The sequence below is a fragment of the Oncorhynchus kisutch genome, linkage group LG10 (genome assembly GCF_002021735.2).
Source record: "Oncorhynchus kisutch isolate 150728-3 linkage group LG10, Okis_V2, whole genome shotgun sequence".
In the NCBI taxonomy this organism is placed as follows: Eukaryota; Metazoa; Chordata; class Actinopteri; order Salmoniformes; family Salmonidae; genus Oncorhynchus; species Oncorhynchus kisutch.
Genome location: NC_034183.2, coordinates 13,668,631 through 13,691,031, shown reverse-complemented (window position 1 = coordinate 13,691,031; position 22,401 = coordinate 13,668,631). Strand labels below are relative to the sequence as shown.

Below are 22,401 nucleotides of genomic sequence, written 5' to 3'. Positions count from 1 at the left end.
TACTGGAGTTGATTTCATATAGATTAAAGGCACAATCAGTAAGATTTCCTCCTGTTCAATGGTCATTTCAATGAATGATTGATGGGCAGTGGGTTGGGGGGAGGACGGAGAAAAGAGCAAGTGAATTGTTCTGTTAAATGGTTTATATATCATCCCACTTTATAATATTCATCATTTGAAAATACACAACCAGTCATCGGTTGTTATAAATGTGTTATGTCATTCCTGAGAGAAATGTAATGGTCTTTGACTCAGAGTTCATGTGCAGTGTTACCACTTCTTCTGTAACACCTGCCGCTCAGTGTCAATCCCCACTGGGCAAAAACCAGTTTAATCAATGTTGTTTCCTCATCATTTCAACACAAAATCAAGGTGATGACGTTGAATGAAGGTGGAAAATGGATTGGATTTGCAAAAATTCATCAACATAAGGCAATTTCCTAAATCTAATGACACGGTGAAATGGTTTGTTGATTTAACATTGAATCCCCGTTAGTTGACAACTCAACCAAGTGTAATTCAAAACTAGACGTTGAAATTAATGAAGTGCCTGGGGGGTCACTACAAAGGCACAGCAAAAATGTGCTACATACATCACAGAAATCTTAACTACAAACTGGCTGAATCTAGGCTTATGGAATATCCTAAAGATAAGCCTTGTCCCATCTTCACCAGGATTGAAATGACTTGCAACAAAAATAGAACACAGTGGTATCTGTAACTGAATCAGCTCTAATCCCACCTGGCTGCTTCGTGTGTATCCTGGAACTGTTCCCAATTCATTCCAGTTCATTTTGCAGCTGTTCAAAGCTAACACGTTTTCCCTCTAGTCTCAGAGAGAACCCTTATTATTGTCGTCTCATATCTTCAAAATTACAGTAAAAGTCATACATGGAGATTTTAACTGTGGAAATGGTCATTTAGACAAGATTTATAGGGCTGGGAATGGAGTCAAACCAAGGAGTAGTGTTACTATGTTATGAAAGTGACATATCAGATGCACTAGGACTGGGAATGGAGTCAAACCAAGGAGTAGCGTTACAGTGTTACTATGTTATGAAAGTGACATATCAGATGCACTAGGGCTGGGAATGGAGTCAAACCAAGGAGTAGTGTTACTATGTTATGAAAGTGACATATCAGATGCACTAGGACTGGGAATGGAGTCAAACCAAGGAGTAGTGTTACTATGTTATGAAAGTGACATATCAGATGCACTAGGGCTGGGAATGGAGTCAAACCAAGGAGTAGTGTTACTATGTTATGAAAGTGACATATCAGATGCACTAGGACTGGGAATGGAGTCAAACCAAGGAGTAGTGTTACTATGTTATGAAAGTGACATATCAGATGCACTAGGGCTGGGCATTGCCAGGGACCTCATAATACGATATTATCACTATACTATATATGTATTGCGATCCAATACTGTGAATTTATTGTTATTCGAAGTTCCAAACATATTGCACACGGGGCGGCAGGGTAGCCTAGTGGTTAGAGCGTTGGACTAGTAAACGGAAGGTTGCAAGTTCAAACCCCCGAGTTGACAAGGTACAAATCTGTCATTCTGCCCCTGAACAGGCAGTTAACCCACTGTTCCTAGGCCATCATTGAAAATAAGAATTTGTTCTTAACGGACTTGCCTAGTTAAATAAAGGTTAAAAAAATATATATGTCTGCTGCAGAAAGAAGAGACAGGAGAAAACTTTTTTTTTTCAGTCGTGGAAATAAAAGACCTGAAAACAAAGTCTCCCCATTTAAAAAGAAGATGGAGAACAAGCTATGAAGGAAAAATACTGTAGTTTTGGTGCAGGTACAACAACTAGCACAACAATAATATCACGATTGTCAAAAATAATAACCCAATATGTAACTATCGATTTTTTTACCCAATCACTAAGGTGCATCACAGGGTGAATGGAACTAATGCATAGAATATAATATTTTCACTGTACAACTTCACTCATACAAAGTAATGCAGTTGAGTGAAGTCATCTACAAAAGGAACAACTATTGTCATCCTGTTAATCATTGAGATCTGCTCAATCCGCATCGTGGAAGTTCAGCTTTACAGCGTGATTTAAATTTAAAGGCAATGTTCCCGCTTTTGCGGAGACTGCATTCACGGTAAACGTTGCATATGTTGGCTCAATCGGAAGTTACCTTTCAATTTCTATTGCAAAATCTGTAACGCTTTAGCCTTCCAGACTGGATATGGTCCGTAATGGAGTCATCTACAATAGGAACAACAACTATTGCCATCCTCTCAATCAAAACATTGACTTCAGTCCTATATTGACCTTGTATGTTGCAGGCTAAAGTTGTGGTTACATAAAGTTACCCACAAGTTAAGTACCTGAAATGATCCATTGTTATCCCCTTAAATCTTTAAAACACATACTAGGTAAATACCAGTTGCAATAGGACAGCATGTAATATGTAAAAAATAAAAAAAAATAAACACTTGACAAGGTCTCTGTAAATATTAACATTTATTTAAGTATACAATTTAGTATTTCCATTGCTTTTTCCAACCTCTTTTGAAGGTTTGATGTCAGTATTACGGTTTCTTAATGCAGCAATCACCTCGGTGGAGGATGGTAGAAATTGAGACAGGCAATACGGTTCAAACATCATCCATTTGGCTACTTCTGTATATACTGTAAAATTGAGTTTCACAGGCATCATTATCAGCATTATCACCATGAAAGCATTTAGGATAGTGAAACCAAAGCCTTGTAGACGCTTCGTGCAAATGACAATTTTGGTTCCTTATTAGCTTTTGTATGGAGGCATTTACAGATTCATCCCATAAAAGTTCAAGAAAAACTGGAAGATGGATGTTTCTAGATCTGCTGAATATGAACACTGACCTAATAGCTAGTAACATAAATATTATTCTAATTCCAGCAGGGAGGAGAGAATAATATTTATTGTAACAGATACAGTAAGTATGAGAAAAGAGACAAAACAAAACCTTAAATGAATCCTATTTTTGTATAAGTTATACATTTCTGTAGTGATAATTTCCCCTCTGAAAGTTAACACAGGACACCACTGTAAACCCATAATGAGCAGGACATTTCCATAGTGTCAATCATAAATGGATTCTAATAAAAGCTGATTTAAGAGCTTCCATGATCCTCTCTGGTCCTCTGTAGCTCATTTGGTAGACAAGGCTCTTGCAACGCCAGGATAGTGGGTTTGGTTCCCAGGACAGCCATATGTTAAAAATGTACGCACTTGTGACTAAATCACTACGGATAAAAGCGTCTGCTAAATAGCATATATTATATATTCCATTTGTCAATGACTGGCAGGCAGTATACAGATGTAGATCTTCAATTTGAAAATCCTGTTGCTGGAGAACTTTTCCACAATGTAGGACATTTAACTTGTAGTATATTTGAGGTTTAAAAAGGCTTCTGAAGTTTCTAATTTCCAGACTTGATTTTCCCTCATGAAAAATGTCCATTCATTATAATCGACATAAAAATTCACAGTTCCGGCCTTCCGAGTGGCACATTGGTCTAAGGCTGTACCACTAGAGATTCTGGGTTCGAGGCCAGGCACTGATGCAGCCACGACCGGAAGGCCCATGGGGCGGCGCACAATTGACCCAGCATCATCTGGGTTAGGGAGGGTTCGGCCGGCAGAGATATCCTTGTCTTATCGCGCACTAGCGACTCCTGTGGCGGGCCGGGCACAGTGCACACTGACACGGTTGCCAGGTGTACGGTGTTTCCTATGACACATTGGTGCGGCTGGTTTCCTGGTTGGATGGGCATTGTGTCAAGAAGCAGTGCGGCTTGGTTGGGTTGTGTTTCGGAGGACGCATGGCTCTCGACCTTCACCTCTCCCGAGTCCGTACAGGAGTTGCAGCGATGAGACAAGACTAACTACTACCAATTGGATACGACGAAATTGGGGCGAAAAAAGGCATGAACAATACAAAAAAAAATACATTTCCTGTTGCCGCAGGATTATTTTCCTGCTGTAGCAAACAGGCTCAAATTAAGATCCTACATATGTATACTGATCCAGCCCATCGTAAGCTTTGTTTTCCCCATCACTTTAGCAGATTGTTGGAACACAACTATGACATTGCACTGTTACTCTTATAGTAAATTCAATTTTGAAATTGTGCCAAGATATAACAGCTTTGAACAAAGCATTGAACACATTTACACCAGTCAATTTGGGCTTACAATTCTAATGGTCTCCATATGAAAAAATAACTGTGCTAAACTAGGATCTCATTAAGAAAATCGAAGGTACAGAAAAGTTGGGTAAGAAAATAGTGTTATCTTGCATTAACAACAATAACCTCTTTCGTTTGTTACGTGTGTGTGTGTATATATATCTTTCTCCCTTTCTTTACAGACAGGGGAACAGAACATTTAAAGTATCACACCAAACAAATATATCCTAACTAGAATTGCACACTGTTAATCCATCAGATACCGTACTACTTGAACCTGCTGTCTTTAGGCTGTCATAACCATGACATAGCAGCAGTGTGTTATTCCATAGGGCTAAGTGTTCAGAACGTTGCAGATGGAAATATAATGTTAACTGATACCGTAAGTGAATAAGAACTACTCTTGAGGACCGAGAATCATATCTATTCTACACAATACGTTTCTATCTCTGGACGTTCCGTGACATTGCACCCTCCTAAACAGACGCCAGGTGTCATTGGTGATTTATAACACCTTGTATTAGCGTACGACAAGCAATCTCGCAGCGTCACATGCAGTGGTGGTCAGCCTGAGCAAGTCAGCGTATTACCATGAACAGTTATGACAGCTTATAAGATTTGAATATCATGCTTTTAACGGTGATGTGAGCATTCTATGACAGAGTCGCAGGAAAGTGTTACCAGAGATACTCTACAGAGGGTATGTGACAACACTTTACAGATTAAATGAACAAGGTATTGCACAGGTTAATAAAAGCAAAAAAAGGCAACAATAAATAGAGCAAAATCATAGAACATTCTCAATTTTAGTCTGTTTTTGGAAGATTTTAGGATCAGTTTAGTGTCAGTTGTGTTGGGGAGGAGGACGAGAAACTTTACTAGTCATCCCATTCGTCGTCATCTTCAAAATCCTCTTCGTCATCATCATCCTCATCTTCATCTAGGAAATGTCAAAGCAGACTTGTTAACAAAATATAAAGAGATCTACATCTTTATATTAAGGGTAACTAGTAATAACACAATCCGGATTAACTCTCAAGGAACACAAGTAGTTCAATTCAGCATCTTGACTTGCAGCTGCTCACCAATGGCTGCATGGCACAAGACTGTATTCATCCGTTGAGCTAAAGTCGAGGCATTAGCTCAGGGAGTCAACGTAAGTCTTTAGGTCTCAGGCAAGGTTATTCATCAAGCAAGTGCTGTTAACCGAATCACTTCCATCACACAGTCGGCTGTGTTGCCTTGGAATTTTCTGCTCCAACTCACTGTAAATATTCGGCATTGCTGTATATTTAAGCAATAATACCTGAGGGGGTGTGGTATTTCGCCAATATACCACGGCTTGACACTGTTCTTATGCACATCACAACGTGGAGTGCCTGGGTACAGCCCTTAGCCATGGTATATTGGCCATACACCATAAACCCCTGAGGTGCCTTATTGCTAATTAGGACAGTAAAAATAATTGTGTCATACTCGTGGTATACGGTCTGATATACCACAGCTTTCAGCCAAATCAGCATTCAGGGTTCGAACCACTCGGTTTATAATTCATGAATTTGTACTCCTCTGTATAGTGTTTTACTTTTAGTGGTATTGTGCGTTGTCCTGTTCACTGTTGCAATGCCTCTAGGCCAGGTTGTTAATGTAAATGAGAACTGGTTCTCAATTGACTCACCTGGATAAATAAAGGTGAAATAAATAAACCTGCCAGTTGGAACCTACCTGAGGAGTGGATGGCTTTGCTCCTCTTCTGCATGACTTCCATAAGTGCCCCCACGATGCCTGCCGAGGGGGCCGGTGTAGGGGAGCCCGATTCAGGGCCGTCTGGTACCTGAGACACGCACACACACAGTTAATCACACAAACAAACATGGAAATACACTCAAACACAGACAGGCAGAAAGTGGCACTTACGGTTTTTAGCTGGATGCCCTGCCGTATCTGGTCGAGCAGGGCGTCGCGCCCTACGGTGGTGGCCGGTGGCTTGGAGGCTGGTGGCTCCACCTTCTTCAGCTGGGTGCCCCCACGGATCTGCTCTAGCAGGGCCGACTTACCCCCCGAGCCTGGGGGTGAGTGGGGCGACTCCACACAACCGTCCAGCTCTGGAGGGGGCGGGGGTCCAGGTGGGGGTGGTGGTGGAGGAGGTGGAGGAGGGGCTCCCCCGCCACCGGAGGGTGGTGTTGCTGGTGGGGGAGGTGGCGGTGGGGCCTGGGGGGCATGTGAGGGTGGAGGCGGTGGCTGGTAGTGGTGGTGGCCGTGGCCCCCTCTGTTGGGCGGCGGGGGAGGAGGGGGGGCTCCTAGGGCACCAGGCCTGGAGGGGGGAGGGGGGGGAGGGGCAGAGGTGGGGGCCCGAGAGGGTGGAGGTGGTGGCGGGGCACCCCGGCCACCTCGCGATGGGGGTGGTGGTGGTGGGGGAGGAGCTGGGCCCGAGCTGTGGGGTGGGGGAGGAGGGGGTGGGCCACCCCGAGAGGGAGGAGGTGGTGGGGCTTGGTAGAACAAAAAAAGATGGAAAAGGAGAAAGATGGAAAAGGAGAGGGAGAGAGACAGAGACAGAGAGAGACGTCAGTTTGACAGTCACAATATCCCATTCAGCAGGGGTTTGAATTACTGGGGAGAACGAGAGTTCTGAATGATCCCATTACAAAATCAGGGCTCTCTCACTTATAAGTACTGAAAATAACTTGTGCATGCATCCCCAAAAATGTTGTTCCCAATTATAGGTTATCCACCAAGAGTTAACGCCTAATTCAAACCCTGTAGCATTGAGCTCAGAAATTCACTTCTGGCAACATTTTACATTATAGCCTTTCGATTCTGTTAATTTTAAATGCAGACAAACCAAACAGCAGTCAGCTTTATCCAGTTATGCAGGTCAAAGTTCACACAGTCAATACCTGAGGCAGAAACACACGAACCACCACTCTATGGAAACAAACCGATAGTTACCCACCACACCACCTGGGCGGCCCTGGGAAAAGACCACATGAATAAGCCCCGTCTGGCATTCACCATCTCATTCCCAGTGGAGTACATTCTCACCATTGACTTCATTAACCTCAGAGTTACAAGGAAGTTCATCACACAGTGGGTGGAATTCTTGATACTTGAGATCAATAATTGATATATACTAGATGACTGATAGGGGCACTGTTTTGAAGCCACCATCTTCACACACCCCTAAAAAAAGCTACCTACTGCATTTTTTTTACGTTGCTGCTTCCGCTTTACTGCAGAGCACCGGTGGCAAACTTGCCAGAGTAAATTCATTGAGTCAATTTATAGAAAATAAAAGTAAACAAGTATAAAATGTATAAGTGTAATTTTATACTTATTTAATTCAAGTTCACTAACATTATCTAGACCTACTAGTAGGCTAATTCTGTTGTGATAATAACGTTAGTTGTGCTGTGTCGGAGTTGAGGCCCGGACCATTCAACAAAGCCAAAAACTATAAAACGTTGGTGAGCATCCACACTAGAGGAAAGTGTATCGTTCTACAGGCCTACACCTGTCAATCAACTGTTCAACGCATCCTACTGTACGCTGCTATTAACAGGGTGGTAACAAGACTATTCATGAGGTCTCCAACCCACAGATACTGGTTCAGACCATTTAGTGATTTTAGGGTGTGTTCATTGTCATAGTGACAACTGAAAATAATACTTCAAAGTACATGTAGGCCTAATGAAAAATAATATAGTAATGCATATTTAAATGTAGCCTGCGCATCTCTTAAACATACAGCATGTCATTGCCTCATTGCTAATGAACAAACGTTATGTAACACCCAATTCCCCTGTGTGAAAAAGTAATTTCCCCCTTACACACAATAACTGGTTGTGCCAACTTCATATGCAATGACTGCAACCAAATGCTTCCTGTAGTTGTTGATCAGTCTCTCACATCACTGTAGAGGGATTTTGGCACATTGTCGCATGCAGAACTGCTTTAACTCAGGTGGATAGCATTGCATTTATTAATGCCTACATTACTTTTTGCCACATTTATTCTAGTTCAGACACCATAATGCATACTTTTAAATTATATGTGGCAAACATAAAAAAAATATATATACTTTAAGGAAAACATTTGTAAGATTACTAATGTTACTGTCCACACATTTTATCCTTGAAACATTTAATTGAAATACTGTAGAATTATTCATTCAAATAGAGTACTGCTCCTACTGCGGAGTGCCAATATGGTGGACTGGCTTTTCAATGGTCAATTTTTAAAATATTTTTTATTATTTTACCTTTATTTAACCAGGTAGGCAAGTTGAGAACAAATTCTCATTTACAATTGCGACCTGGCCAAGATGAAGCAAAGCAGTTCGACACATACAACAACACAGAGTGTGTGTATGTATGTAATTGTATGTGTCGAACTGCTTTGCTTCATCTTGGCCAGGTCGCAATTGTAAATGAGAATTTGTTCTCAACTTGCCTACCTGGTTAAATAAAGGTAACATAAATTTTAAAAAATACAACAGAGTTACACATGGAGTAAAACAAACATACAATCAATAATACAGTAGAAAAATAAGTCTATATACAATGTGAGCAAATGAGGTGAGATAAGAGAGGTAAAGGCAAAAAAGGCCATGGTGGCAAAGTAAATACAATATAGCAAGTAAAACACTGGAATGGCAGATTTGCAGTGGAAGAATGTGCAAAGTAGAGATAGAAATAAAGGGGTGCAAAGGAGCAAAATAAGTAAATACAGTAGGGGAAGAGGTAGTTGTTTCGGCTAAATTATAGATGGGCTATGTACAGGTGCAGTAATCTGTGAGCTGCTCTGACAGCTGGTGCTTAAAGCTAGTGAGGGAGATGTGTTTCCAGTTTCAGAGATTTTTGTAGCTCGTTCCAATCAATGGTTTTGGGGGTGGCCAGGGAGATATACCTGCTGGAGCGCGTGCTACAGGTGGGTGCTGCTATCGTGACCAGCGAGCTGAGATAAGGCGGGGCTTTACCTAGCATGGTCTTGTAGATGACCTGGAGCCAGTGGGTTTATCAACGAGAATGAAGCGAGGGCCAGCCAACGAGAGCGTCAGGTCGCAGTGGTGGGTAGTATATGGGGCTTTGATGACATCACTGTGCCATCAGTTTTAGACTGCATCCAATTTATTGAGTAGGGTATTGGAGGCTATTTTGTAAATGACATCGCCGAAATCGAGGATCGGTAGGATGGTCAGTTTTACGAGGGTATGTTTGGCAGCATGAGTGAAGGATGCTTTGTTACGAAATAGGAAGCCAATTCTAGATTTAACTTTGGATTGGAGATGTTTGATGTGAGTCTGGAAGGAAAGTTTACAGTCTAAACAGACACCTAGGTATTTGTAGTTGTCCACATATTCTAAGTCAGAACCATCCAGAGTAGTGATGCTGGACGGACAGGCAGGTGCAGGCAGTGATCGGTTGAAGAGCATGCATTTAGTTTTACTTGTATTTAAGAGCAGTTGGAGGCCAATACATAGCATCAGATCTCCAGGTTTTATATACATCATTGCTTGAGATACAAGGAACTGAGGATGATTCCAGTGAACTCACCTTGCCTACGGAGCTCGTTCTTGACGGCCTCCACCCCTCCTTTCTTTTCAATGAAGTCATAGATGACCTTGGAGGTCTCCTTGTCCTTCAGCTGGGCCTCTGAGATGCCACACATGTCAAACAGGTTCTTTAGCTCCGGGTCCAGGTTATTCAACTGGGGCAGAGAAATAGAGATAGAGACCGGGTCAGGACAATTCAAAAACAAAACATATTTGTTTCTCTCTGCATTTTATCCTGAGCGGATGGAATCTGTAATGTTTTGAAAATGGCTTACATTATGCTCTACATACAACCATGGCCTGCCAAATATAAAAATGCAATGCCAATTCTATTTAACTAATAAAACGTAATATAGCACGACAAGAATCTAATTATTTTGAAAATCTAAGTGGGATTCTGCCATCTTCTGGATGAACATGGGTATTGCACCAGATTGTGTGCACAACAACACATAGCCTTTAACTGACTACTTTTTGTTTGTTCAATCATAATTGGGTAATAGTGATCTCTGCAGCTAGTCTTCTTTGCTTCGGCATGAAAGAGTGTGCGTGATACTTCTGTATGCATGACTAGTCAAGTAAATAGACATGCAATTAAGCCCAAGGGAAAGGGGTTCAATCAGTCATGCTCATTAGGGTCATTAAAACAGACTGTATTCTGTCCATTAACAAGCTCTCTGGTCCACTTTGTTCTTAGTGACATGCATCACTGACTGCAGATTCAGACTGTGTTTTAGATGTGTTCCTCTGTCTCACTCCAGATTGAATTCAAAACCCTTCTGCTGACTTTCCAGTGTATTCATGGAACTGCCCCTCCTTATCTCAAACAACTGCTCACCCTCCATAACCCCACCCACACCCTCAGGTCAAGTGATAGCCTGCTCCTCCACGTCCCCAGGACTAAGCTCCGCTCCTTGGGGTAATCGGGCTTTTAGCTTGACCGCCTCCAGCATGCCCTCCCAGACTACCTGAAGTCACCACAGACTCTGGAATGCCCTCCCAGACCACCTGAAGTCACCACAGACTCGGGGCTCCTTTGAAAAACGGGCCTAAAGACCATTCTCTTTAGGAAGGCTTTCTGTTCATAGATGTGTTCCTTGGTGTCAGTTGTCCCTTGTAGTGTCAGCTGGGTTCTGTGTGTCAGTTGTAGTGTCAGCTGGGTTCTGTGTGTCAGTTGTCCATTGTAGTGTCAGCTGGGTTCTTTGGTGTCAGTTGTCCCTTGTAGTGTCAGCTGGGTTCTTTGGTGTCAGTTGTCCATTGTAGTGTCAGCTGGGTTCTGTGTGTCAGTTGTAGTGTCAGCTGGGTTCTGTGTGTCAGTTGTCCATTGTAGTGTCAGCTGGGTTCTGTGTGTCAGTTTTCCATTGTAGTGTCAGCTGGGTTCTGTGTGTCAGTTTTCCATTGTAATGTCAGCTGGGTTCTGTGTGTCAGTTGTCCCTTGTAATGTCAGCTGGGTTCTGTGTGTCAGTTGTCCCTTGTAATGTCAGCTGGGTTCTGTGTGTCAGTTGTCCCTTGTAATGTCAGCTGGGCTCTGTGTCAGTTGTCCCTTGTAATGTCAGCTGGGTTCTGTGTCAGTTGTCCCTTGTAATGTCAGCTGGGTTCTGTGTCAGTTGTCCCTTGTAATGTCAGCTGGGTTCTGGGTCAGTTGTCCCTTGTAATGTCAGTTGGGTTCTGGGTCAGTTGTCCCTTGTAATGTCAGCTGGGTTCTCCGTGTCAGTTGTCCCTTGTAATGTCAGCTGGGTTCTCCGTGTCAGTTGTCCCTTGTAATGTCAGTTGGGTTCTCCGTGTCAGTTGTCCCTTGTAATGTAAGCTGGGTTCTCAGTGTCAGTTGTCCCTTGTAATGTCATCTGGGTTCTCCGTGTCAGTTGTCCCTTGTAATGTCAGCTGGGTTCTCCGTGTCAGTTGTCCCTTGTAATGTCAGCTGGGTTCTCCGTGTCAGTTGTCCCTTGTAATGTCAGCTGGGTTCTCCGTGTCAGTTGTCCCTTGTAATGTCAGCGGGGTTCTCCGTGTCAGTTGTCCCTTGTAATGTCAGCTGGGTTCTCTGTGTCAGTTGTCCCTTGTAATGTCAGCCGGGTTCTGTGTCAGTTGTCCCTTGTAATGTCAGCTGGGTTCTCTGTGTCAGTTGTCCCTTGTAATGTAAGCTGGGTTCTGTGTCAGTTGTCCCTTGTAATGTCAGCTGGGTTCTCTGTGTCAGTTGTCCCTTGTAATGCCAGCTGGGTTCTCTGTGTCAGTTGTCCCTTGTAATGTCAGCTGGGTTCTGTGTCAGTTGTCCCTTGTAATGTCAGCTGGGTTCTCTGTGTCAGTTGTCCCTTGTAATGTAAGCTGGGTTCTGTGTCAGTTGTCCCTTGTAATGTAAGCTGGGTTCTCTGTGTCAGTTGTCCCTTGTAATGTAAGCTGGGTTCTGTGTCAGTTGTCCCTTGTAATGTAAGCTGGGTTCTCTGTGTCAGTTGTCCCTTGTAATGTAAGCTGGGTTTTGTGTCAGTTGTCCGGTCTAGTTGGTCCTAGACCTGTCCTGTATGTGCTTAAGCCAACTTCTCTGACATTTGTTTGAATAGCATGACAATGATAGACCTAACAATAACTCATCTGGCCTATATTAGCAAAACCACTTAATGTTTTTGAAGCATAGCTTCCCTAAACAGTGACAAAATATTTTCTGGAATATTTGGGGTTGCAAGTGGGGCTTGTATGACAGCATTGAATGTATGATAAGTATGCACTGTATCCAACAGAGGCCATTGTGTGGGTCAATCAGGGGTCGGCCACACAGGTCACCATTGTGTGCCCATGAAGGGTGTGTGTGTGTGGTACTCACATCGAAGCCTGTGTTTGGGTCCCAGCCCACATGGCCGATGTGCCTGAAGAGAGACAGACACACAGGACAGACAGGGATGAGCACATACATACACGTGTACCTACACGCAAGCCGGTTCACAAACACGCGTGCAGCTGCGCATTACACATGCAGCAACAAACATGTCCAAGCACAAACCCTCATGTAAACCCACTGGCTTGTGCACACACACATGCACGGGCGCAGTTCTGAATGTACACAAACACAATTGAGCCATTGAAGAGGTTCACAAGACACAATGAAGCACGCCCTCAAACGTAAGTGACGAGCTCAATACGTTACACAACAACTTCACAGAACATAACATACATACAGGGAAACTCCTGCTGCGCTACATCTCTCCACAAAGACCCGTCTGAAGTGTACTCTATAGACAGAAGGGTGGTCCACTCACTGGAAGTTGCTGGGGGTGCCTATGTCAGCCTTGGTGAGCTTCTTTCTCTTGCCCTTGACTTTCTTCTCCTTCTTGCTGAAGCTGCTGTGCAGCATGTTGTTGACGTGGTGTGGCTGATGCTGCTGCTGGTGGTGTTGATGATGGTGGGAGTTGTGGAAGCGCACATTGTTGATCTCCGGGTTCTTGATGTCCACAGTGGCCATAGGGAGAGCTGGGCCTTTAGTAGGAGGGAGAGGAGGGAGAGAAGGAGGAAAGGGAGAAACTGTTAGAACTAGAAGCTCAGAACCAGTGATGGGAAGCTCAGAACCAGTGCTTGGAAGCTCAGAACCAGTGCTGGGAAGCTCTCACAAAATGAGTGGGAGCCAATCCAAAAGGTCATTCGTTTCTTAGCATACCCAACAAGTTGTAATACAGACAGGTCCGATTATACAGCCCTTTTGAATTATTCATAAGAGACCCGAGGGTAACAATAATTTGCATACTTGACTGGCCGTAAAAAGCTTACTGTATAACTTGGTCTGTGTTGTGACTATGGTAGTCTCTAAAACCCATCAACAGTTCAGGCCAGGTCAATCTCACAGCTGACAATGCAGGACCACACACAATTAAATAGCAGTCTTTTGATGTATTTAGAACTATTTCAAGTTAGTGTAAAGACAACTAACAGAGGGCACTAACTGTCCTCTACACACAGGCCTCTACACACAGGCCTCTACACACAGGCCTCTACACACAGGCCTCTACACACAGGCCTCTACACACAGGCCTCTACACACAGGCCTCTACACACAGGCCTCTACACACAGGCCTCTACACACAGGCCTCTACACACAGGCCTCTACACACAGGCCTTTGTGAATATCTAGAACCCCAACACCAGCGTGTCACATTCCATTTCAATTCTAATTCAGATTAGCAAAAGATTTTACATTTATGCCAAAAAATAATTACATCATTATGTCAATCATGTGCATTCATTTCTTAATTGACTAGAATTGAAATTGAATCTGCATGACAACAACCCTACCGTTAAACACCTCTCTCAGCCAGCTCTTAGTCCTCAGGTCTCTTAGCACCACACTCTTTCTCAAAAGGACAAGGGCAGGACAACGGCATATAAAACCCATCCACAAGCTGCACTGGACACCCAACCACTCTTCCAACTTCAACTCACTGTCCCATGACTCTGATAAAGACAGACTTGATAAAGAAGTTGGTGCAATACATCCTTGTTCCATTCAGATGATACAGCGTTGGGGAGACCAATGGACTCATTTGATGGATTTTTTATTTAACTGACCGGCGAGGCTCTCGAGGTTCTCAAACTACCTGTGGCTGCACCAGTGAATAGCACAGCAGTCTTTCACAGACTAAAGAACTGAAAGACTAAAGAAACATAGACAGAATCAATCTGGTTGAAAACCAGTGTTTGTCCTCCTGGTGTGTGTGTGTGTGTGTGTGTTTGTTGGAACTTATGTGACATCAGTTAGGTCAAACCCAGAGTCACACAAAGACAGTTTTGGTCAGCTTTTGAGCCGGGAGCCATGCTGCTGCCTTGGACAATTCAATTCATCCATCCATCCATGATGAACATCTAGCGCTTGGTTTAAAATTCAGCTAATTCCTTGGACTGTTATTGGTCAATATTACCCAGGAGGCACTAACATGGCTGCTATGGATTATGTCTAGGAACTTGATAATAACGCCTTCTGATTGAAACTGCAACGGCCAACTGTAACGGAGCTAGGTCTGTTACTTACTTTTGCATGATGAAGAACCTTGGCTGATACCTAGGTTAGGCTTCAGATCAGTGGGCCAACAGTCTTCTGGAATGCAGAAGCCCTCAGTACATGGCTGTGGTCAAACCTCCCCAGTCCAGGCATTTGAGCGCTCTCCTTGAGTCCATGTTAATCTCCACAAAATGCAGTTGGATCTGACATAATCAGTAATCCACAGCTAATCCCAACCAAATCCCTGGAAATGTTAGAAGTCTCAGCTATCGACGAGGACATGCAAGCATGACTTTGAAAGCTCCCTTGCCTTGAGACACGTTTACCCTCATCTTTCCACTTCATTGGGAGCTTTCAATGGAGAACTTGCAAAGAATCCATGCAGTGGTACCATTCAGATGTAGCTGTTTGGCTGTACGTAAGTCAATGATTGACAGACCAAGCTAACGGTTGTCCTCCTGTCCATTTTAGGCTTCAGAAATCTCAAATGTAATCATTCAATACCAATAAATATTAACGTGCTTCCTTTCCCAAAGCACACACTGCCAACATGACAGTGAATTATGACAAGGAAAACAAAATGAACATATTGAAGGAGGAGAGGGAAGCAAAAAAGGAAATAACTCCCAAAGCAAAGAGCGAATCTAGGGCAAATATGTCACCTTGTTAGTTTCACACTCAATAATGGGACTGACATATCCCAAACAATATCCTTCCACCATGGAGAATAGTCCTTCTACAGGATCCCTACATTTGGGTCCATTTGCATTCAAATACCAAATTCTATGCAATAGACTGTGATTAGTACATGACATTTAAGGTATACAAGTATCTGTGAGAAGGCTGATTTAAAGAGAAAGAGTTGGCAGTTGGACACGCACTGAGAGACCCATATGGTTTACAAATGGCACACAGAGGCCTCATGCTACACAGATTAACCCTAAAGCCCAATGTTAGGGCTAAAAATGACAATGTCAACAATGTCATACTCGGAGTGAGTGCATGTGTACTAATACGAATTTGATTTAGCCTATTTCTCTACAATAACTGACCCGTCTGATCATGCCATATCGTAAAGGGGTGTGTGTGTGTGTACATGCATACTACTGTACACTTGATTTTGTGTGACGGATTATAGGAGATTTATGCTTTTGTAACGTAAAATAACAAAGGATTGCGTCCCATTACATGTTGAAAATCAACATTTGGACTATAAAAATCGGTACAATTCAAAGAATGGACAACATACCATTTGCAGGGTCACGTCTTTTCTCTGCAAAACAAAACGGGCACAATTATAATTTCTCAGCCAATTCAGATGGCAAAAGCCACAGCTATCAGAGCGATAGAGAGTGTATGTGGAAGTGTGAAAGGAAAAGCAAAGTGTTTGGAAAGCATTCAGAGTTAGTTCATGAGGATGGAAAGGTAGCCACTCCAAATAGGATGGAAAGGTAGCCACTGCAGGCTGGAGAGAATGACAGTTCTCTGACCAGTCAGATCCTGGACGGCGGATAAATTCCAGAACAGATGCAAACGCAAGAAAAAAAATTGTCGTGGAAAAACAGAGAATTAAACTAGCTGTCCCTAACATACCATTACAGTAGCCCCTTTCCCAGCCCCACGTCTTTGGAAACTCACTTCTCACAGCAAGAGCAGTACACGTCAAAGGCTGGCAAGCAGAGAGGAACAGAGAGAGATGGAGGGAAGCCAGAAAGGAACACAATCACAGCTTTTAACACAGAGACCCTCTGCTGTTTTGACTAGACAGACATACCACTGACTTTCCAACAGCAACCAGCAAAAAAATTGATGCAGGGCTCAATTCCAAACCCATTCCTAGAACCTTGTTGACCCCAAATGAACCCCTCGAGCAGTTACAAGATACATCTAAGGCAAATGATGGGACGATTTGGGATTGGGCCCCTGTGGGGTTGTTAGTAGTAGAGCAGTGAGATAAATTTGAGCTTTCTTCGCTTTCCCTGTCCAGAGGGTCAAAGGCTGAGGTGATGAGAAAGCAGAAGGCGTGTAGACTGAGCCCGCGGGGCCACTGTAGTTACCCGTTTTACGTTGCCGTCTGCTGAGTAGGTCTTTCAGTGCGGCTCTAAATCGCTTGGCCTCTTCCTCGCTAGCGAAGTTCAGGCCTACCTGGCAGTTCTGAAGATAGAGTGAGGAAAGAGAGATCTGTAATTTTTTAAAGACACTGTCTATGTTGGGTCCACAAGCTTTCAAGCGGAGGTAGTATACTTACATCTCCTGAAAACGAAATGAAATAGGACCTCGAGCTGTTGATTGAGAAGTTATTGTAGAGCTCCTGTTCAAACATGGTTTTCCCTTCCTGACAAGAGAGAAATAACAGTCACTGAAATTCCTATATTGGCAGCACAGAGGGATTTCCTCAGGAAAGGTATTAAGCTAGTGAGGCTAGGCTAACTTCAACCATCCTCCTTATAATGCACTCACTCACCTTGATGTCAAAGACCCTGATGAAGTAGGACCTCAGAGGGTTATCCTTGATCAGACAGGCCACTCCGCAGCACCTCTTCACCCAGGACGAGCTCCTGTCTGCCCCATACACCTGGACCACCGCTGTGCACAGGGTCTGAGGACATCATCACAATGGGAGTGTGGTACGTACAGCAAAGTAAAACTCACTATAGTGACACAATGTTAATTCAATGTTAATTCAATGTTAATTCAATGTGATTCAAAAGTGCAGTGTTGGATTGCAAGTCACTTTTTTCTACATGAAACTGACTGACTACATTCTACAACATGGGCCCCGTTGTTAACAAGCCTAACTAGTGGAATGCCTCTAGGGGCCAATAAGTAAGTTATGACAGTATAGAGGAAGAGGAACACATCCACGAACAAGAAACACTGATTAGATGCTCCGGGAGCATATAGTACAAGGTTTGCTAATCAGACAGCCTGAGCAGACCTGATAGAGAATGATAGACATAGCCAGGAGCCACACAAACCAAAGCTTGGTTTTCTGTCACCATGGACACAGAGAGCAACCTATGCCAATCACCAAGGAGACCAAGGAAGAGGAAATATCACTCCGGCTTGCTTCCTCTTCCTTGTCTACGATTTATTATCGCAGGTATGAGCGAGAGAAAACGAGTAAGCCCTTCTCGCCCCATACTCACACCTCATCCTAACACAGGAAAGGTCACTGGCCAGACCATAGGCTAAGTCTAAATGTTCCCAAATCCCATGGTAGGAAAAAAATTAAGGGGATAGAAAGAACACACATCAAGCTAGGGCTTTGACTTTGGCATATGGTGTTGCTCCTATTATAATATTTATCTGGACAGGGTACTGTAGACTACTGTAGTCTTTCCACTGGCTTGTCATTTGACACTTTTGTGAATAGACTGATTTGACTTTCACAAATACCTTATTAGCCTTCAGTATTGGGAAATGATGTATGTTATGACCTAACCATTTCACAGAAGTTAACTTCCTTTAGCGCCTATTGATGATAGTATCTTTTGGCCAGAGGAATTTTGTTAAGAGCCCTGACGATCTTTCTGAAAGTTAAAACGCTTCAGTGCATTTTATTTTTTTATTTTATTTTTTTTACCTTTATTTAACTAGGCAAGTCAGTTAAGAACATATTCTTATTTTCAATGACGGCCTGGGAACAGTGGGTTAACTGCCTGTTCAGGGGCAGAACGACAGATTTGTACCTTGTCAGCTCGGGGGTTTGAACTTGCAACCTTCCGGTTATTAGTCCAACGCTCTAACCACTAGGCTACGCTTCCTTAAGATAAGGAATATACACTGAACAAAAACATAAATGCAACATGTGAAGTGTTGAAATAAAAGAATCCCAGAAACGTTCCATGCAAAAAGCTTATTTCTCTCAAATGTTGTGCATAAATTTGTTTATATCTCTGTCAGTGAGAATTTATCCTATGCTAAGATAATCCATCCACCTGACAGATGTGACATATCAAGAAGCTGATCAAATAACATGATCATTACACAGGTGCACCGTGCTGGGGACAATAAAAGGCCATTATAAAATGTGCAATTGTGTCACACAACACAATGCCACAGGTATTGAGGGCGCTTGCAATTGGCATGCTGACGGCAGAAATGTCCACCAGAGCTGTTGCCAGAGCATTAAGCTGCCGTTTCCCTTTTGGGATCGTCTGCGGGGAGGTGCTGAGGAGTATTTCTGTTTGTAATAAAGCCTTTTATGGAGAAAAACAAATTCTGATTGGCTGTGTCTGGCTGCACCACTGCGGGCCCTCCCAGGCCCACCCATGGCTGCACCACTGCGGGCCCTCCCAGGCCCACCCATGGCTGCACCACTGCGGGCCCTCCCAGGCCCACCCATGGCTGCACCACTGCGGGCCCTCCCAGGCCCACCCATGGCTGCACCACTGCCAAGTCATTTGAAATCCATAGATTAGGGCCAATTAATTTATTTCAATTAACTGATTTCCTTATATGAACTGTATCTCAGTAAAATATCTGAAATGGTTGCGTTTATATTTTTGTTCAGTATATATTTTTTAAATGTTTGAATATTTTTTTAAATGTCAAATGACTACACAACGTTATAAGGTTAGGGTTTCCCAGCCGGACATATTTCCATGTTACAGAGCTGTTATTTCTCGTTTACACACAAACGTGTTTTCACTGAAAAATACTGTCAGCTGCAACTGTTAAAACAGAGTATATATTTTTTTTCTAGAACTGTACCGCAATTGAGAATAGATTCGTTTAGATGGAGTTGGTTGTTTTGGCTGCCAGAGCCAATTCACCTCTAAACGGAACAGGGTCCGTGGACTATAAGGATTAACGTTAGGCTCTTTTAGTCCATTATTGGGATAGTTCTGACCATATTCCCTATTGTGCAAACACACAGGCTAATGTCTTCCCTCGGGAAGTTGCAATGGCTGTCAAACTAAAACAAAATATTGAAGTGCAAAAATGCCAGACTGCAGTGCGTCAGTAGGCAGCACTTAATACATTAGCAGCAGTGCAGTCAATTTATAAACACACAGTCGCGTGCAACATTAGCCGATACAATGTTGATCTGTTTATTAATAATGGGGTATGCACTGAATTATAATAGTGGCGTTTGCATTTGTTTACAGGCCGAGGTAAACTAATACACCATGGGCAAATGTTCACATTTCCAAGCCAATTTCTTGACAACAAATTCACTTGACAGGCAAACATCTCTGCTTTCCCATACTCTTCCCTGCATCGTTCCAGCAAAGCCATGGAAAAAGCTGCTGAGCTGTTATGCGTCTTATCCGCCTGCAGCCAGGCTATTGCCTAACATTAGCCTACATAACAGTACACTAACATTTTGCAAATAGCCTAACACATTATTTTCGCAAAGTTACAGGTAGATAAATTGCACTTGAGAGCTTAGTGTGGTCGTAAACAAGACAACTTACAATGCATTTCCTTCCCAGGTAGTTGAAGAGGCATTCGTTCTCTTGCGGGGTGAGGAGTATGGAGCCAATATTTCCAACCCGGCGTTGCGGAGGATGGCTATTCATGTTCCCAAATAATTTCCAGATAAACAAAGTTAACTGTTTTACTCTTGAATATTACAAACAATTCATGCAGCCTTTGGTCGCCATGGCCTGCAACTGCATCGTCTTATTACGTTGTTTCTAAGGTAGCTAGAGGCCTGCAAAATGAAATATTTTTGGATCCCGGTTGTTGAATAACGTCACCATGCCCCAGGGTCCTCGAAGAATCCGTGGGAACCCCAATCTCTGCAGAGGGCAAAATCTAAACTTTCATTCGTAACTCCAGCTGCAACATCGATAACGTTACATCCATCCAACATGGCACAGTAGGTAGTGTGAAGGAACAACCATTCCAATGGAGAGAGGGGGAGGAGAAACCAAAACATCATATAAAAATGTAAGAGTAAGGCCCCCTCTTCCGAAATAAATTCATTTGCATTAAAAAATATATATTTTTAATGTCGTCTGTAAATGTTCTGGTGTTACAATATAATGAGGATGCCAAAAATATCACGAAAGATGGAATGGTCTAGCCCTATTTCCCAGTGGATTTTGCAAAAGGAATGCGTTACGTTGTAAGGGGGTGCGTGCAGAGCTGGACCGTGACTGGGGCGCGTTCAGCAGGACGCAACGTTTTGGAACGTTCAGATAGAAATCATATGTAGCGCAAACATGCTTCTCTGACATGTAGAATAAGGAATCACATCGGCTCTATTCATGGTTTCTATCTGCAACGTTGTAGAACGATTGGCAACTGAACATGTTTGCTATTTATTAGGGTGGAGCTACTGCTGTTGTCATATTTTCAATGAGAGCGATACAATGTTACATATGTACAGCATATAACCTACTTATTACATCTAGAAGCATTTTGAGCACATGAACCTGCTATATAAAAACAAAATAAGTAATATTTTGCTTCTCTCTCTTCTTCTCTAGTTCTCTCTCTCAAACACAAAGTTCAGTGAGTTCAATGGCTATCGATATGGATATGTCGTTGTAGTTTTAAAACAAGTCCAAAACCTATATCATAATTTGAACATGATTAGTTGAGTATGACTAACATTGAATACTATATGACTGTAATTTCTCAGATTCTCTTGTTTAATAAAATAATGTAAAATAGTCGACCACTTTTTTACTTGATAGCCTCAAGCTGGCATCTGTGTTTTTAAAACTCGAATGTTCATCTTATTCAGGATTTGATTATATAATCATTCATTCAGTAAAATTGCTCCAAACAAGACTATGAGTTTTCATCTGTAGTGCAAAAAGCATTTAGTGACACTGGAATTTCAACATGAACAACTATGGCTGATATAAATTAAATATGTTGGGCCATGGGGCCTTGGGGCCATGGGGCCTTGGGGTTGGCTCTAGGTGTAAAACGGAGCATGAAAGTGCTTTTAGGAAACCTTTCCAACTGCACTTGGTGTTTTCAGGTTTAATGTCCTCAGGTATTATGCTACCACACTGCCCTGTGCTTCATTATCTCACCCCAAACACTGAGCTTTAATCAATACTCCCTGGGGTGGAGATTTGCCTCTAAGTGCTCCTCTATGTCTTTCATCTAACATACAAAGAATGGAGGAAGAGAGGTAGACAGATGGACAGACTTTATCTGAGGGGGGTGTCCTACCAGGTGCCACCTGGTCCTCCCTTAAACCCTGTCAGAGAGGTATTAGCAGAGCGCTAATCTATTAGGCTAGCAACACTTCTTGTGTGTTTGGGTGTATGATGTTAAAAGGTTATTGGATTCGACACCAGGCTAACATTAGCAGGGAGAGCTGCATGCTGCATCATAAGTCTTACCATTTGACTCTGACATTGCTCGTTCTGATATTGCTCTTTCTGATACTTCTTAATAAACAAAAATCACTTTATGGATGATGTGTGTATTGTTTTGAATTGAAAGCTTTTCACTGTGCCTGCACTAACATCAGCAAATCTGTTTACACGACCAATAAACATTGATTTTATGTGGTGGCCACAAGATTCTCTCTCTTTCTTTTTCTCACTCACACACGTACGAATGCATGCAAAAAACGTATTCAGTTATGTTACCATCAGATTACAGATAGGTTTTATAAACTACTGTAGATGATAACTTCTTGGATTACTTTTACATTCATAAAGGATGTTTGCGAAACAAAAATTCATTTTGACACCT

At 42.8% G+C, this 22,401-nt stretch overlaps 1 protein-coding gene across 2 annotated transcripts; it reads right to left on the bottom strand.

Moving 5' to 3' along the window:
- Window positions 1-2,475: 2,475 nt before the first annotated feature.
- LOC109897775 (neural Wiskott-Aldrich syndrome protein) lies at window positions 2,476-20,607 on the bottom strand. 2 transcript variants are annotated; one of them, XM_031833157.1, is made up of 11 exons: window positions 20,151-20,606; window positions 17,192-17,326; window positions 16,976-17,062; window positions 16,785-16,881; window positions 15,977-16,000; window positions 12,998-13,214; window positions 12,565-12,607; window positions 9,754-9,907; window positions 6,119-6,690; window positions 5,927-6,035; window positions 2,476-5,141 (listed from the first exon to the last, which is right to left on the bottom strand). In XM_031833157.1, the coding sequence occupies exons 1-11, from the start codon at window positions 20,253-20,255 to the stop codon at window positions 5,080-5,082; spliced, it is 1,605 nt and encodes a 534-aa protein (XP_031689017.1). In that variant the 5' UTR covers window positions 20,256-20,606; the 3' UTR covers window positions 2,476-5,079. The 2 variants fall into 2 exon arrangements, with proteins under 2 accessions (XP_031689017.1, XP_031689018.1); XM_031833158.1 differs by lacking the exon at window positions 15,977-16,000 and having other exon boundaries at window positions 20,151-20,607.
- Window positions 20,608-22,401: the final 1,794 nt, after the last annotated feature.